Raw genomic sequence first — 14,032 nt, 5'->3', positions numbered from 1 at the left:
CTGTTACAAAGGCAGGTGTTGTTGCTCCTCTATGGGTGTGAACTGTTTTGGCATGGCGTCGTTGGCTGGGCTGTACAAATTCCAGGCAGGATTGTTTTTCTATCACAACCGTTCAACATAAACACAACGTTCAGACGACACCAATCCATAGCTACCTGTAAACATCGCAGAAAAAAAGCCATCAGGATGACGAGCTCTTGGTTCTCCTGCGTTTCATTTGGCTATTGTGATATTTTTCTGCAATCTTCCTCTCGTGCCCTGCAGGGCAATGGCGGTTTGTGTTCAGCTCGATTTCCCTCTTGGATCTTCCTTTACCGCCAGCGTGGCCCGAGTACTCTAGCAGATTGTAGTAGTCGTACTGATCGTAGTAGGCCTCCTCGAAAGAGACCAGTCTTTCAATATCTGTCGCCATTTGGACACGGAGAGCAGCACTTGTTCGCAGACAGTTTCTTGCAGCGAGTAAACATATGATGTCACGCCGTGTTTTAATACATGCAGTCATGTGATCACGGCTGTTCCACTTCCTTTTGTTTTTGAGGCGAGCACACGGACATACCAGAGAGTTTGTAAATTTAGAGTAAACACCCCCTTTCTGGACTTTTGTTTTCAAAGGGGGCGCTCGCGAGCTAGTTCAGGATGATCAACGTTTAGCCCGCGACATTTACATTCCGCAAACATTTTTGCTAGACACCTTTGCGATAATTTAAATACGCTTTATATAGATATTTCCGGAATTCAATTGTATTAAACACATTTCTGTGAAATTTAGCGACATCGCAGCACCATGAGCCATTTTACGGCACATGCCATTTTGATTTCAGGCATGAAGCCAGCAGCAACAGAGAGCATTGTAGCACCAGTCTCCTGATGGCATCATCTTCAACCACCATAACCAGCTGCTTCTTATACGCGGATAAAGTTTCTGTTAACCACGCTTCAAACATCTAGTTATCGTTTGTACACAGATGCCTCAAAAGGAGTATGCGCTGTCGTAACTCCTCGACGGACCAGTCAACAGGCGCTAGCAAAACTGTTTCTCTGTGGGAAAACTATAAGTACATAAATGTCGTTTTATGGTTAAAACTACCTTCGCTAAAATAAAGAGGAACGCTGTATCTTTTGGCTAAAAGCATGTGTAAACAATTATTTTATCAGTTTAGCTCACCTGACCTGACAATTTCACCAAATACTCTCTCGCTAGCGCCCTCTGCTGCGCTCCTGGGTTCAAGAAACAAGTGGACAATTTCATTGATAGGAAGTGGAATGGCTCTGTCTAAAGATGAGCTCTGCGTACGAACGACTCGTGTCTGCCTTGTATTATGATTTTTTGTTTCTGTTTCAATTTGTATGTTCCGCTCTCACGTGACTGTCCGAGGACTATATATGAAAACTTTCAAATCAACTTGATTTTACGATAAAAAGAAAAGTATGTATTTTTATTAACGCGCCGACATTAAAAGGCAGCTTAAGCGGGACATTCTTATACAATAAGGTACCCTAAATAGGGCACCATTTTGAAATAAGGGAGCCTAAGTAGAGCATGTGGATTCCTGTTTTACGGGCAATGCGCTGTATGTATTTCTAAAACAAATCTGCACAAAATACAACAAATACCGGTCTCCCCAGTACTCTTACATGCATTCATGTTAAAATAAAACGCGGCACGTGGCCTGAATATCGTTTATTTGCCTGCTTCTTCTCTCCCAGAAATCTGCGCTCAGCATTTTCTGGGATGTTTTCCTCCTCGGCCCAGCGTCCCGCCCTGACGGTGTGGCACACGTAGTGACGCTTTTCCACGTCGCAGTAGAGTCTCACAGGCGAGCTGGCTGCGTGTGTATGCGTGTCTCCAGCTAGGCCAGAGAGTGATGGCGGCGCCCGTCCTGAGAGTGTCCACCCCTCGGTGGGAAAGAATAGCCAGGCTTCTTGTTTGCCTGCTAGGCATACTGTTGTCTTTATATGCTTTTCACGTCGAGAGGGAAAAGGCGCGGGATGCGAGTTATAAAGCTCTGTGCGACGTCAGCAGCTCCATCAGCTGTTCAAAAGTGTTCAGCTCAAGGTAATTTGAATTCAGCAAAGAGCGCCGACAGTGGCGCTCAATGAAGCTGCCTGCTATTGTGACAATCTGGGAAGGGCTGCGCGGTTTAAACTGTCAAATGCACTCTGCTAACATTTGACTGCTAACCCCAACCGTAAAAGCTAATCACAAGCCATGGCTGGTAGCTCTCTGTTATGCATGCATTAGTTAGAAAAAGTAACTTTACCATTGTAGGTGTTGGTTCTAAAGCGCCACATTAGCTTTGTAGCACCAAGAAGCTAATTTTGCTAACCATTAGCTAACGAAACCCGTTGGTTAACATTTAAGCCAGTTTCACTTCTGAACCAACTGACAGCAGAGTCATAAACGCTGTCAGTTTTAATGGGATCCTGTTCAGACCGACTGTCCTTTGCACGTCTTAAAGCTAAAACATATGTTAAAACCAACTATATAGCATTAAAGTTCCCGATAGCTTGTGCGCAGCGAGGCTATTGTGAATGTATGAGTGATGCTGCTACGTGAAGTCAGTTACTCCGATGACCAGAACTGGGACATTTGTTTGCTGGGTTGATGTTGGTGAATTTAGTCAAATAACTTAAATGACTAACCTCCTACTTTGGCTGTCACACAGCTGTCGTTAGCTCTTGTGCTAACGTCACCAATTATAAGTCCAAAGAGCTAAAACCCTACAGCCTGGTTACCTAAAGGAACACAGAGCTAGTCCAGAGGTCAGTGGAGGGGACTGTAGCATCACGCATCCTTGCCAGACAGGTGCATCTCCAGAGATTATTACTTAGATTTTTTTTCTCATGATTATTATACACTTTTTGTATGCATACTGTTAAGGTGCTTAACAGCTTTTGGTGGCCATTCAGTTCTAATAAAGTACAATAACACCATCTACTGGGCCTGTTTGAATGAGAGGCACTGCTGGCCCTGATTACACCTGGAATGCAACCTGTCTAGGACTTACTGCATATTTGTTGAATGAGTCGGTGACTTTTCCGTTTGAGAGTCTGTCTCAACTGATGTAAGCCTGCCCAAGTGTAACATTTCTTTTAAAGAAGAAATCGAGCTGCTTACATTGGTCTGATCAGTTATGGTTTCCAGCAGTGTAATCTTTATGTCATCCTGTATTTTTGTGAGCTGAAGGGTCTGTTTTTCTCAGCTTATCAGTTAAAGAACTAGGCACAATGGTGCTCTAGTGAAATGAATGGAAAGAAGGACATGTAATGTGGAAAATACAATTTATTATATACAGGGTGCACACACAATATACATTATACAAAAGGAGAATAAACTTTCACAAAGTGAAATGCGATTGCAAAAAGCAAGTCCACACTAGGACATAACCTTTGTGTGTTCCTAGTACTCTTACTGTGAGACATGGTGGATTGCGTTGTTACGTTGGACAATGTCAAACATGGATCAGAGTTATTGAAATGACATTTACACATGCTTCTATCAAATTATGTTTTACAATGATAAATAAGCAAGTGCATAGATCAATGTGGATTGGGGCTTTAAAAAATGAAGTTCTTCAGGACTGGATCTTACTAGGGGTGGGTTTTTATAATCGATTCATCGATTAAAATCGATTCCGGCTTGGATAACGTAAAATCGATTCATTAAAATCCTGAATCGATTCATTAAAATCCTGAATCGATTTTTTTAATATAAATTTATTTTGCCCGAAATGCCAGAATCTCTGGTGACATCTCACAAAATTTCAAGAACCACCAAACAGTTAAGACAGTAAATGAGAGCAGGAACACGGATTCTGTACATAGACTTAAACACACAGCGCGACCCGCGGATCAGAATCAGTGAGATGTCGCCTTTCTCACCCGACGGCAAGGACACGGTCGGGGCTGAAAGCCGACAGCTTGCTGATTCTGATGTGTCGGCGGGTCCAAGCTTTGTGTTCACGCCCTTTATGCGCCGATTCTAAAGCTGTTAGTTTGATCTCTCTCCAAACAATATTGACCGAACCAGCAGCAAAAGAAGATTCACATAAACATCGTCATGTATTCACTCTGACTTTTACTGTTTTGCTTCCACCGCGATGCACAGCTCTCTCTCTCTCTCTCCCTCCCTCTCTCTCTCTCTCTCTCTCTATCTCTGTACTTCAAGAACAGTTTCCCTTTCTTCATTATTCGCTTGCTTGTTACGCACAAGTCTACTGTTGTTTACAGCGCTGTCAGCCGCTGTTTTTTTCCCTTTTACATTCTTCCGAAAAGAAAACCTCATTTCTGCTGTTCAATACTGAACAAATTTAAACTTTTTAAAATTATTCAAAATGCAAAACGCTTAACCATGTCTCTAATAAAACCGCTGTAACTTCAGAGGTAATGTTCATATGTTGATTAATGGTTTTCTTTCGTTTTTGATGTACTGCAGAATATTTTTATAAAATCCCAGGCCAGGAAAATAACCTTCATGTTTTTCTGTGTTTTATCTTCAGCTACTTTGACACAAAGGTATCTGCTGTGACGCTCACACCTTTGATAAAGTCTTGCGTGTGTCAGCTTCCTTTTTATTGATACAAAAATATGTAAATGTACTGATCTGAATTATAATATTTCTGACTGTCAAAATATCCCAGATTTCGAATCGTGGATCGAATCGATTCGGGACCTTGTGAATCGGAATTGAATCGATTCTAGAAATCAGTGACGATACCCAGCCCTAGATCTTACCCATCAACACACTCTCTCTCTCTCTCTCTCTCTCTCTCTCTCTCTCTCTCTCTCTCTCTCTCTCTCTCTCTCTCTCTCTCTCTCTCTCTCTCTCTCTGTACACACATATTTATTTATTTATTCTGCATCCTGCATACTTTGGCATCCAGAAAATACAAACAATGATTTCATATACAAAGAAAAGATGGCATATCAGAAACTCAAGGAAGAAAGAAATTCCTCCTGTTTGAACTGCTTCATGTCAGGCAACACATAAGTCAAGATGTAGTGATTTGTCTTTGTGACATGCTGCCTTTCTACATATTTTGGAATTGGTTTATTGAATTTCAGGCGAACAATAAATGTTTTTTGTTACTGAAACAGATTCCCCCCCCCCTTTTTTTTCTCTTCTGAGAGTAATAATTTGCTGTTATTTTACTCAAATGAACACCTCACTGCAGCATTTTAGGAAGCAAACACTAGGAAGTGTTTTTTTGTTGTTTTTTTTTGTTTTTTTGTAATATCTTTTGACTTCAGTCTGCCTCGTTGCATGTTGTGCATGTTGATTTCCATGAATAAACTCTATTTTATTCTATTGTGGTTTAGGTGGGGTCGAGGATTCGGACTCCTGGGCTCAATTTTTGGAAATGACAGTGCACTGAACCAACCCAACAGTGTCTATGGGATTGTCTTTTATGCCTTTCAGCTGCTTCTAGGTAAGCCTATACTCTGTTCCCAGTTGTGGGTTACTTTGTCATTACGTTTTGGATTATATATGACAAATCTCTCTTTGCCTTTGCTCTAGAGGCAAGTGCTGACTCAACTTGTTGCTTTCCTGTAACACAGCTATTTTTGCCTCAACCTGACTCACATGACACTGACATCACACGGAGTTTATAAATGATAATAATGCAGTTAAATGCGAAGTTTGTGTTGTAGGAAGCATTTCCTGCTGACCTGTATTGAAATGTTTTTGGACCTCCCATAGGACTGCAGAGATGAGTTTTTAGAAAACTTCTTATCCTTCTTCTGTTTGGTTTGATGCCTGATATCGTTTTGTTTGCCACACTCTAATCTTGACACCGACAGATAACTGTGATTGTGAATATTTCTCTCTCTGTGTGTGACTTGTTTTAACTTGAACATTGTTTTTCCTCCCTCTGGCGTATGTGACTCAGTCATGCTGGTTCGACATGTTAGCCTGCCGGAGGCCTGTAGGCTTGCCCGGCCACCTGGCCCTAGCACTGAACAAGAGGTCCTTTTAGCTGCTGCATTTAACACTCATTTGACTAGGACAATAGTATCCCAGTTTATCCAAACTGCTGCAGTGGGTAAAGATTTCCATATTAAAGACTGGTTGCATGGCCTTGGATTGGAAAATATTTGCACGTAAGCATTGCTCCAAAATCAGCATAACCAGGGCCATAATCTCTGGTCAATGCCAGTGAGCAGGTTAGAACAGCCGTTGCAAAACACTGAATTATTGCTATAGTTGTGACATTTGGCGATGTCCCTGCAGAGGATCTTTAGCTTCTTTATTCCTTAACTGTAATGAAGAAACTAGAGATTAGTTACGTGTTGCGAGGACGAAGTAAATATACAGTAATATTTGTGTCGAGGTAATCAAGCAAAGTTTGAGATTCTGATGAACTTTTATCCATTTCAGCTCTATAAGTGAACACTTACTAAATCAAGCACATCTGTTAACACCCATCTGAGATTCTTACTGCGTGCTGATCATCACAGTCCTCAGATGCAGGCTATTCACACATGGAGGCACCTATATGTGTGCAGATGTATCACAGTTAACTTTCACTGGTTCATCTGTTTTCACTCAGTCAGTGAGGGTTTAGTGTCTTTGAAGCATGAAGTTCACATTAGAGCAGGGCGATATGACCAAAAATATTTATCACGATATACATTTGAAAATTTGCGATAACAATAAAACTGATGATATAATTGACACTAGACAAAATACTTTACAACTCCACAACTTTATTAGTGCAAAAAAAACCCCATCAATGTATTTTCACTTAAACACTTAATCATTAAAGTTATATAAAACTTTTACAGTGCAAATGCAAATTCCTTGCTGACAGTTTAACCAAAAGGCATTTCCAGTGGAAATTGGCCGACATATCCTGAGCATAACCATGTATAATATCCACAAAACCTAATAGGTTATACACACAATACGGTAATATTATGTTGAACCACAGTACGTATCACTCCGCGAGGCTCCTGTCTACGATAGGCGTAATGCTCCGACAATCCATCAAGCGGTGCAAAGTCGTACTGAAAAATTTGACAGATTTCCGAGCGCCGTGTACCACATAAAATCGTTTCGAGGTCAGTAAACACAACCAGAATTCATACATAAGGGGAATAGCTAGGTTTCATTTGACGTAGACGTGACGTCGACGTAAAGCGCGAAATTTGACTGGCGGTCGGAAGTGAAAAAGATAAGCGCAAAATCACAGACAGACAGTACGCAAAATGCCTATGTCCTGTTGTGTTTACGGATGCTCCAGTAGGTCGACCAGAGAAACTGATAAACGGTATTTTAGGGTACCAAAAATAGCCCAACGAAGAGGAGAAAAATGGAAAATTCTAACCGAAAAACGTAGGAAAAAATGGATTTTAAATTTACGTTTACAGTCAGGAGGTAATGTTATGTTTGCAAACGAACTTATTAGCATTAGGTTGTCGTTAAATTCTCGTTTACTTAGTGCTTTTAAGTTAGTAGTCTAATATTGACTTAATTGGGACTATAGGCTGCCCAAGTGCTTTGGATGACGAAGAGTCGGAGGACTGGGCTCCGACGGTCAATCTCGGCTACGAACGAAAACCCAGATCGGAATCAGTTCTCAAACGAGAGAAAAGAATGAAGCTTAAGGCAGAACAGCATCGATGTGCAGAGGCGATTTTGGATATGCAACAGACGGCTGAGAGCCCGGATTTGAGCCTAGTGACAGTGGAGAACAGGCTACTAACCCTGCCATACAATTGCAATGAGCTGCAATCACTTCTCCATCCTCCTTTGCAATTACCCAAGTCTTCAGAGGTGTCTCGTTAGACCGCTGAGAATGGTTTACCTTGAAACAAACAACTGTCACTCTAACGAAGTCCTAAGGATGTGGCATGTTTGTTGACGTTAAAGCCGCTACCGCTAACTGTTAGCGTGTTTAAGATAAAGCAATATAAGAACAAACACTCACCCTTGCAAACACCAAACTGTATCCATCACGGAGACGTTTTGTTCCAAGGTTGTGGACCCACCCGCTGACAAAAAAATTGTACGCCTCCAGACTCTTGAAAGCTTTCATTTGCTGCCTAGTGTAGTAAGAAGTCTGGAGGACCAAGTAGTTGGTGATATCCACAGCCTCGATAGTAGGCAAATCCTTTACTTCTGTGGTGTATTCGGACATTTTCAAAGAATACAGATCACGTCCGATATATTTTTTAACTATCTGTTTATATCTCTCCCGAGAAACGGGGTCTAAAGTTGCACAATAGCTGCTCTCCTGACTCTCCACAGTGTCCTCCATGTTTACTTCCGCCCTCCACTCAAAAATCGCGCTGCCTCCGCACGTCATCAGAACCACGTGACCGCAACCCAACTATTGTCGATTTTCAGAAAAATGTGCCGTATTTTCCAAAAAACACGGTAATAACGACAGCCCGCTAGCATGCGCTACCAAAAATGGTGCTTTGTTGTGCATCTGTCAGATGAAAGCCAAACCAGTTACACACCACTGAAGTTGCAGGATTTTTACAAACCAATTCTGGTTCATCCGTTTCATTTAACAATCCCCTTTCGCTCTTCTTATTCTGCATCGCCGCCTTGTGCTTATGTAAACAAAGGCTCTGCGCATCTGCGTTTTACCCATATTCTATCGCGATATTTCATTTTCCTATCGTTGCCCAACATTACACCGGTATTACTGTGAACGGTATGATATAGCCCAGCCCTAGTTCACATCCATAGTCAGTGTTGTAGTTACAATAGATGGCAATGGGGACACCCAAAAGTACACACAATCTACTTCTGTGTGTGTCTGTGGATACAGCAAGGAGCAACACACATTATAGCTGCTTGAAAGAGCGTGCTTAGAAAATCTTTGCTGCCTTTCCTCCCATCATTCAGTCCTTACACTCTTTTGACAAACGCAGTAACTTTACCAGTACATCTGTAAAAATCCTTGTTTTTATCACCGCAGGCTGGTGGAATCGAATACAGCTTTTTTTAACATGTTGTTCCCAGTTGTTAGTGATTGTTGAACCAAAGCTGCATCCCATCGTTTGATCTAAATCATGATGATAAATGTCTAAAACAATAACGGTAGCAAAAGAGAATACCTGTGTGTTTAGTAGCGACTCCTATGAGTACAAACCTGGTGTAAAAGAAGTGCAGACACTGACAAAATAAGGACGTGTCATCATGTGACAGCACGATGACATAAGCAGCCGGCTGGCTCAGTGTGCGGGCTGAATGTCGTCACGAGGACTCACAATATAAATGCAGAAGTGCCTGAGGCTGAAAGCTCTGTGACAAGAGCTCTCTCAGGAGATTGTGTGAAGGTGTATTTTTTTATTAATTTTTTTAATGGTTACCTGTTTAAGCCTCAATTTGTGTTTCTTGCCTTAGGAATGACTGTCAGTGCAATGGCCGCCCTCATTCTCATGACGACATCCATCTTGTCGGTGGTTGGGTCCCTCTACCTGGGTTACATCCTCTACTTTGTCCTAAAGGACTTCTGCATCATCTGCATCACCACATACGCGCTGAACTTCATTCTCTTTATTCTCAACTACAAGCGATTGGTTTACTTGAATGAGGCCTGGAAACAGCAGCTACAGGCCAAGCAGGACTGAGCTGCCAAGAACGGCAAGAAAAACCCGAGAAACAAACAAACAGAGAAAAAAAAGAAATGTGACCTCTGAACATTTGACTTGCCACCAGGAGACCTTGCTTCCAAACAATGTTTATTCTGCTGTGTGTTCAAAAAAAGAAAAAAAAAATGAAGAAATTTAACTTAAATGTTGGGCCTGACAACTCATTGTTGATTGCAAACACGGAAGGATTTGTAAGTGAAAGATGATTTTTCTTTTCTTTTTTCTCCTTTAATTTCTTTTTCCTTGTTTTAACATTTTAAACTCGCTTAAGGAAGGGTGTGTGTGTGTGTGTGTGTGTGTGTGTGTGTGTGTGTGTGTGTGTGTGTGTGTGTGTGTGTGTGTGTGTGTGTGTGTGTGTGAGTGAAAGTGCGCGTACATGTGTATGCGTGCATGCTCGGATTTGGGGGAGGTGAGAACACAACAACAACAACGCAAACAACCAGAGGCAGAGGACAGCTCTCATTTGAACAACAATTGGAAAGTGGAAGAAAAACACAGGACCTTTTTTAGGGTGCTTGATTTGAAATGGTTGGAAAGCTCCTATTGCTGCACAGCTCATCTGCACTAAAACTCGGAGCCGAATATTGGGTTCCAAAATTAGAAGAAACACTCACTAGGTTATCGTTTAGTTGCAAATCAGGTTCTATGAGAAGGGGGCAACAGTTTGTGTTATTATTTTTTTATGTTTACACTTTTTAGTATATTTCTTTTTGAAGAGGACCACTAAAATAAAACACGGCACAGTGTGAGATGTATTGTGTGTGTGTGTGTGTGTGTGTGTAGATCAGTCAGAACGTTTGTTTTGCAATTCTGTACATAGCTGCTGAGCAATATTCCAGACTAGATTGTGATTTAGTGTCGACACAAACCTTTAAGGAAAAAGGAAAAAACTACCAACAAAGCAACAGAAAATCTGGATTTTAAAAAATTACAAATAAGTGATCAGGGTCTTAGTTTGGTGGGTCAGACTTCAGATGTGTTCGGGATGTCTTCTGTCCTGTCGTCCTGGTCGGGTGTGCAGTTCAGCCGTGTGTGAATTTCTTTGTTGTACGTGGTTGTTTCATCTGAAGCCACAGAAACAAGTCTTTCAAAATGGAACTGTGGGTTCTTTTTGCCAGGTTTGAGTAAAGGCACCCTCACTTTTTTTTGTGTTGTTGTTGTTCTTGTGGATAAAGCATTCCTGACCACCACACGAGTGGAAACCCATAAAGAATTATGTGCCTAAAGGAGTGTTACGGTAAATTACCTTTCCTTTTTTTTTGGGGGGGGGGGATGTCATATTATTGCATCAGATGTTTTTTTCCTCATTGTTTTATTGTCACAGGTCCAAGGCTTTATTTTTATGATCACAATTTTGTAAATTAAGATACCAGTAAAGTGTTTCTCTCTCCCTAATAGGCTCATAAAGGTAGCAAAGCCTGCTACACTGTGATTGTTCAAGGGCAGGAGCGGCCTAGTGGCAGAAGCAACTCTTTATTTTTCTGTTCCCACTTCATTAATGTTCATTGGGCTTTTGTATACATGTGATTATCACTTGAACAGTAACAGTGATCTTGCCAAGCTGAGTTACAGTTCATTTGCAGGATGTGAACAAAACTTGGAAAATGCACTACTTTGTGATTGGTGGGAGATCTGTAAGAAAGCCAAGCAGCGTGTTAACCACACGGGTGGTTACTTGGGTTTTGTTCCAGTAGAAAAAGATAACCTGATCACTGTTGTTTGTTCTAATCCACCATTGGAAGGTCTAAGCAGACATGGAGAAGGCGAGCGCAGCATGTAGTGAAACGAGGGAGTAGAACCATCATCTCCCTTCCATCCAGACTGCTGGTCACTGTTAAGTATCCTGTTTGTCACGTGCACGGTACACCATCTCCTGGCTTTTAGCATATGTTGGCCATCGGACAATCTTGCACCCACTGTCAAAGATCAGTAAGAGTCATAAAAAGTGTAATAATGTGATTCATCTGTGGTCTTAAAGCAGCCTGTTGATAGTTTCATCCCTGATCCTCTCCATTCCTCTGTAGTATAATTCAGGGTCTCGTACAAAGCTGTTCCATCGTTCTGAGGGTTTTCAAGTGTTGATAGCAACTGTCATAGTCACAAGTCATTTTAGTGATTTACTACTGGTGATGTGATAAATCACAAAGTCATTGGTTGTGTATGAAAATGGAAATTCAGGTGATCCCTTTTTCTTTTTTTTGGTGAAATAATTTCTGTTCTTGTATGTTGGGACTCATTTACTACGCCTCTGTTTTCCAAGGTACACTTTATAATAATTTCTTATAGTTTTTCCTGCATTCCAGGCAGACATTTGTTTCTTTGTGAAATGATGATTATTTAATCCTTTACAGTCATGTTGAGATTTGTTTTTTGGGCATGTCCAGTGTGGGCCTACTAGCTTAAAATGGACCTGTGATGCTAACACTGTTACAGTGGTGGATGCTTGTATTAAACGTGGCCAAAGTTTTAAATAATGAGGTCAATGTACAAGTAATCTCTGTGAGACAAAAGCTCAGGTTTCAGACTGCTCTAAAGAGCCGGTGTCGGGTCATTTTCCCACTCTTGACTCTTTATGGTATGAATGAGAGTGGCATTCTCTAATGTGGCCGTCTCAGTCTGATGGTCCGGACGATGAGCGCAGAAGATCCACACACTTGGTTCAACCCTTCTGTTCATGAGGGCAGAGGGATCCTGAACATATGGATGAACTAAGGGGATAAATGAGGATCATTTTGAACTATAAGTCACACAAAGCTACTCTAATGGAGTCCAAGAGAAGAGCATATGGGGCCACTTTAATATAGACTTCACTTTGATTTTGATGGTATCTGATGATGCTCTTAAAGTTTTTAAAGCAAGATTCAAAATGGATCAATTACCCAGAACCCAATCACCTCTAGCCACTTGGGTCATGCTAATAATGGAATTTTAGGTTTCCCTTATGCCAGTATGAAAACTGGTGAAAATTGAATTTCCATGCTGCATAAAACAGAATGGAGATGAGTGGCTGCCTGGAATAGGAGACCTCATTCAAATATTGGTTTGCTTTGAAAAATGGTTGCCAGTTCTGTAAATGTGATTGGTGGTAAAGTAGCAAAAAAAAGAAGCGAATACCATTCAAGTCCTTTAAATGTTAGTGTCTCATAGTACATCTTCGGTAAGAACTTCCCTATCTACAGTATTTCCTGGCTTATGCCAGGTTGTTTTTCATCTCAGCACTGGACGAGGTTACCAACCACACTCTTTTATCCTTTTTCTGCACGCTCACAAGTTTTGTGCAAGTGAATCCATAGAAGTCTTTTTTTTTTTTTTTTTTTTTTTAATTTAAATAACTGACAGATTGCTAGTTAAAAAGTATGGTTCCTGTGAATACTGATATAGAACTGAGAAGCGTACAATATCTAAGATTCCAGTCATGAAAGCCCATTACACCATTTGTGTAAAGTTACTTTAAAACTACAAGAAAGAAATTTGATGGATGTTTATTCAAAAGTTTGGGAAATCTTTGCCAGGTAAAAGGATCACCATTTCCTTGATGATGTAACTCTAAAATCAAGGTCAAGGCATAATCTTTGCTACATTCTCACAAATCTTCATTTAGGCCCTGAGGTAAAACTGCCATGTTAGTTGCATCACCAATGCCAACGAAAGTGCCTTCTGTTTGATCACTAGGCCTTGAGCCAAAGACAAGCAACAGTAAATAGCCTTGTAAAACGAAGAACTGCAACAGGCACTTGTGCTTGCCTTCCTTAGGATGAAATTTGCTTAATTGGTAATTCCTAAAGATTTGATACCTGGTATCAGTACGAAACTCTATTCAGAAATGGCCGTTCCTTTTTTCCTTACTCCACTATGTAATTATCTTTATCTTGCTTAGTTAGGAGATGTTTGTTAGCAGAAAACACACTGTTCCAATGATAAGATTGTAATGTTTTTTCAGAATTAATTATGCCCTTTAGCTGTATAGACTGTTAACATTCTGGGTTGTTTTAGTAAAAAAAAAATGTTGGGGGGTTGGAGGGCTAGGATATCCACGTGTCAGCATAAAAGGTTTATTAAATTTCTTTGTGGAGGAAATCTTACTGGGTTTGCTTCTGTATTGCCAAATATGTTTTAAAATGCTGTATTTTCTTACATGGAAAAGTGTTACATGAATGGTAGGAAGGTGCAAAAAATAACCTGTTTAAATCCAGCTTACCTTAAGGGAAAACTGTGGAAAAAGGTTGACGTGAGAACATTTTTAATTGTGTCATTGTCATGTGGAAATGATCTACCATTAAAACATTCCCTCTGAAGCTGTTAGTTTAAGTTATTTGAATGAAATAATGTGTTTAATACACAAAAAGACTTGCTTTTAAGTCTTTTAGGTTTTATTAGCTTAAATCTTTAGAATATTTGGACTAATAAAACCTAAAACGCAATC

At 40.6% G+C, this 14,032-nt stretch overlaps 1 protein-coding gene across 1 annotated transcript; it reads left to right on the top strand.

The window, feature by feature from the left end:
* The first annotated feature begins 1,719 nt into the window (after positions 1-1,719).
* Positions 1,720-13,904, top strand: vkorc1l1 (vitamin K epoxide reductase complex, subunit 1-like 1). The gene is made up of 3 exons (XM_004557439.5): positions 1,720-2,056; positions 5,320-5,429; positions 9,362-13,904. Exons 1-3 carry the CDS (start codon positions 1,866-1,868, stop codon positions 9,586-9,588), a joined length of 528 nt encoding a protein of 175 aa, XP_004557496.1. The 5' UTR covers positions 1,720-1,865; the 3' UTR covers positions 9,589-13,904.
* Positions 13,905-14,032: the final 128 nt, after the last annotated feature.

This window comes from Maylandia zebra, linkage group LG10 (assembly GCF_041146795.1).
Source record: "Maylandia zebra isolate NMK-2024a linkage group LG10, Mzebra_GT3a, whole genome shotgun sequence".
In the NCBI taxonomy this organism is placed as follows: Eukaryota; Metazoa; Chordata; class Actinopteri; order Cichliformes; family Cichlidae; genus Maylandia; species Maylandia zebra.
This window is presented reverse-complemented; position numbering and strand designations above follow the sequence as displayed.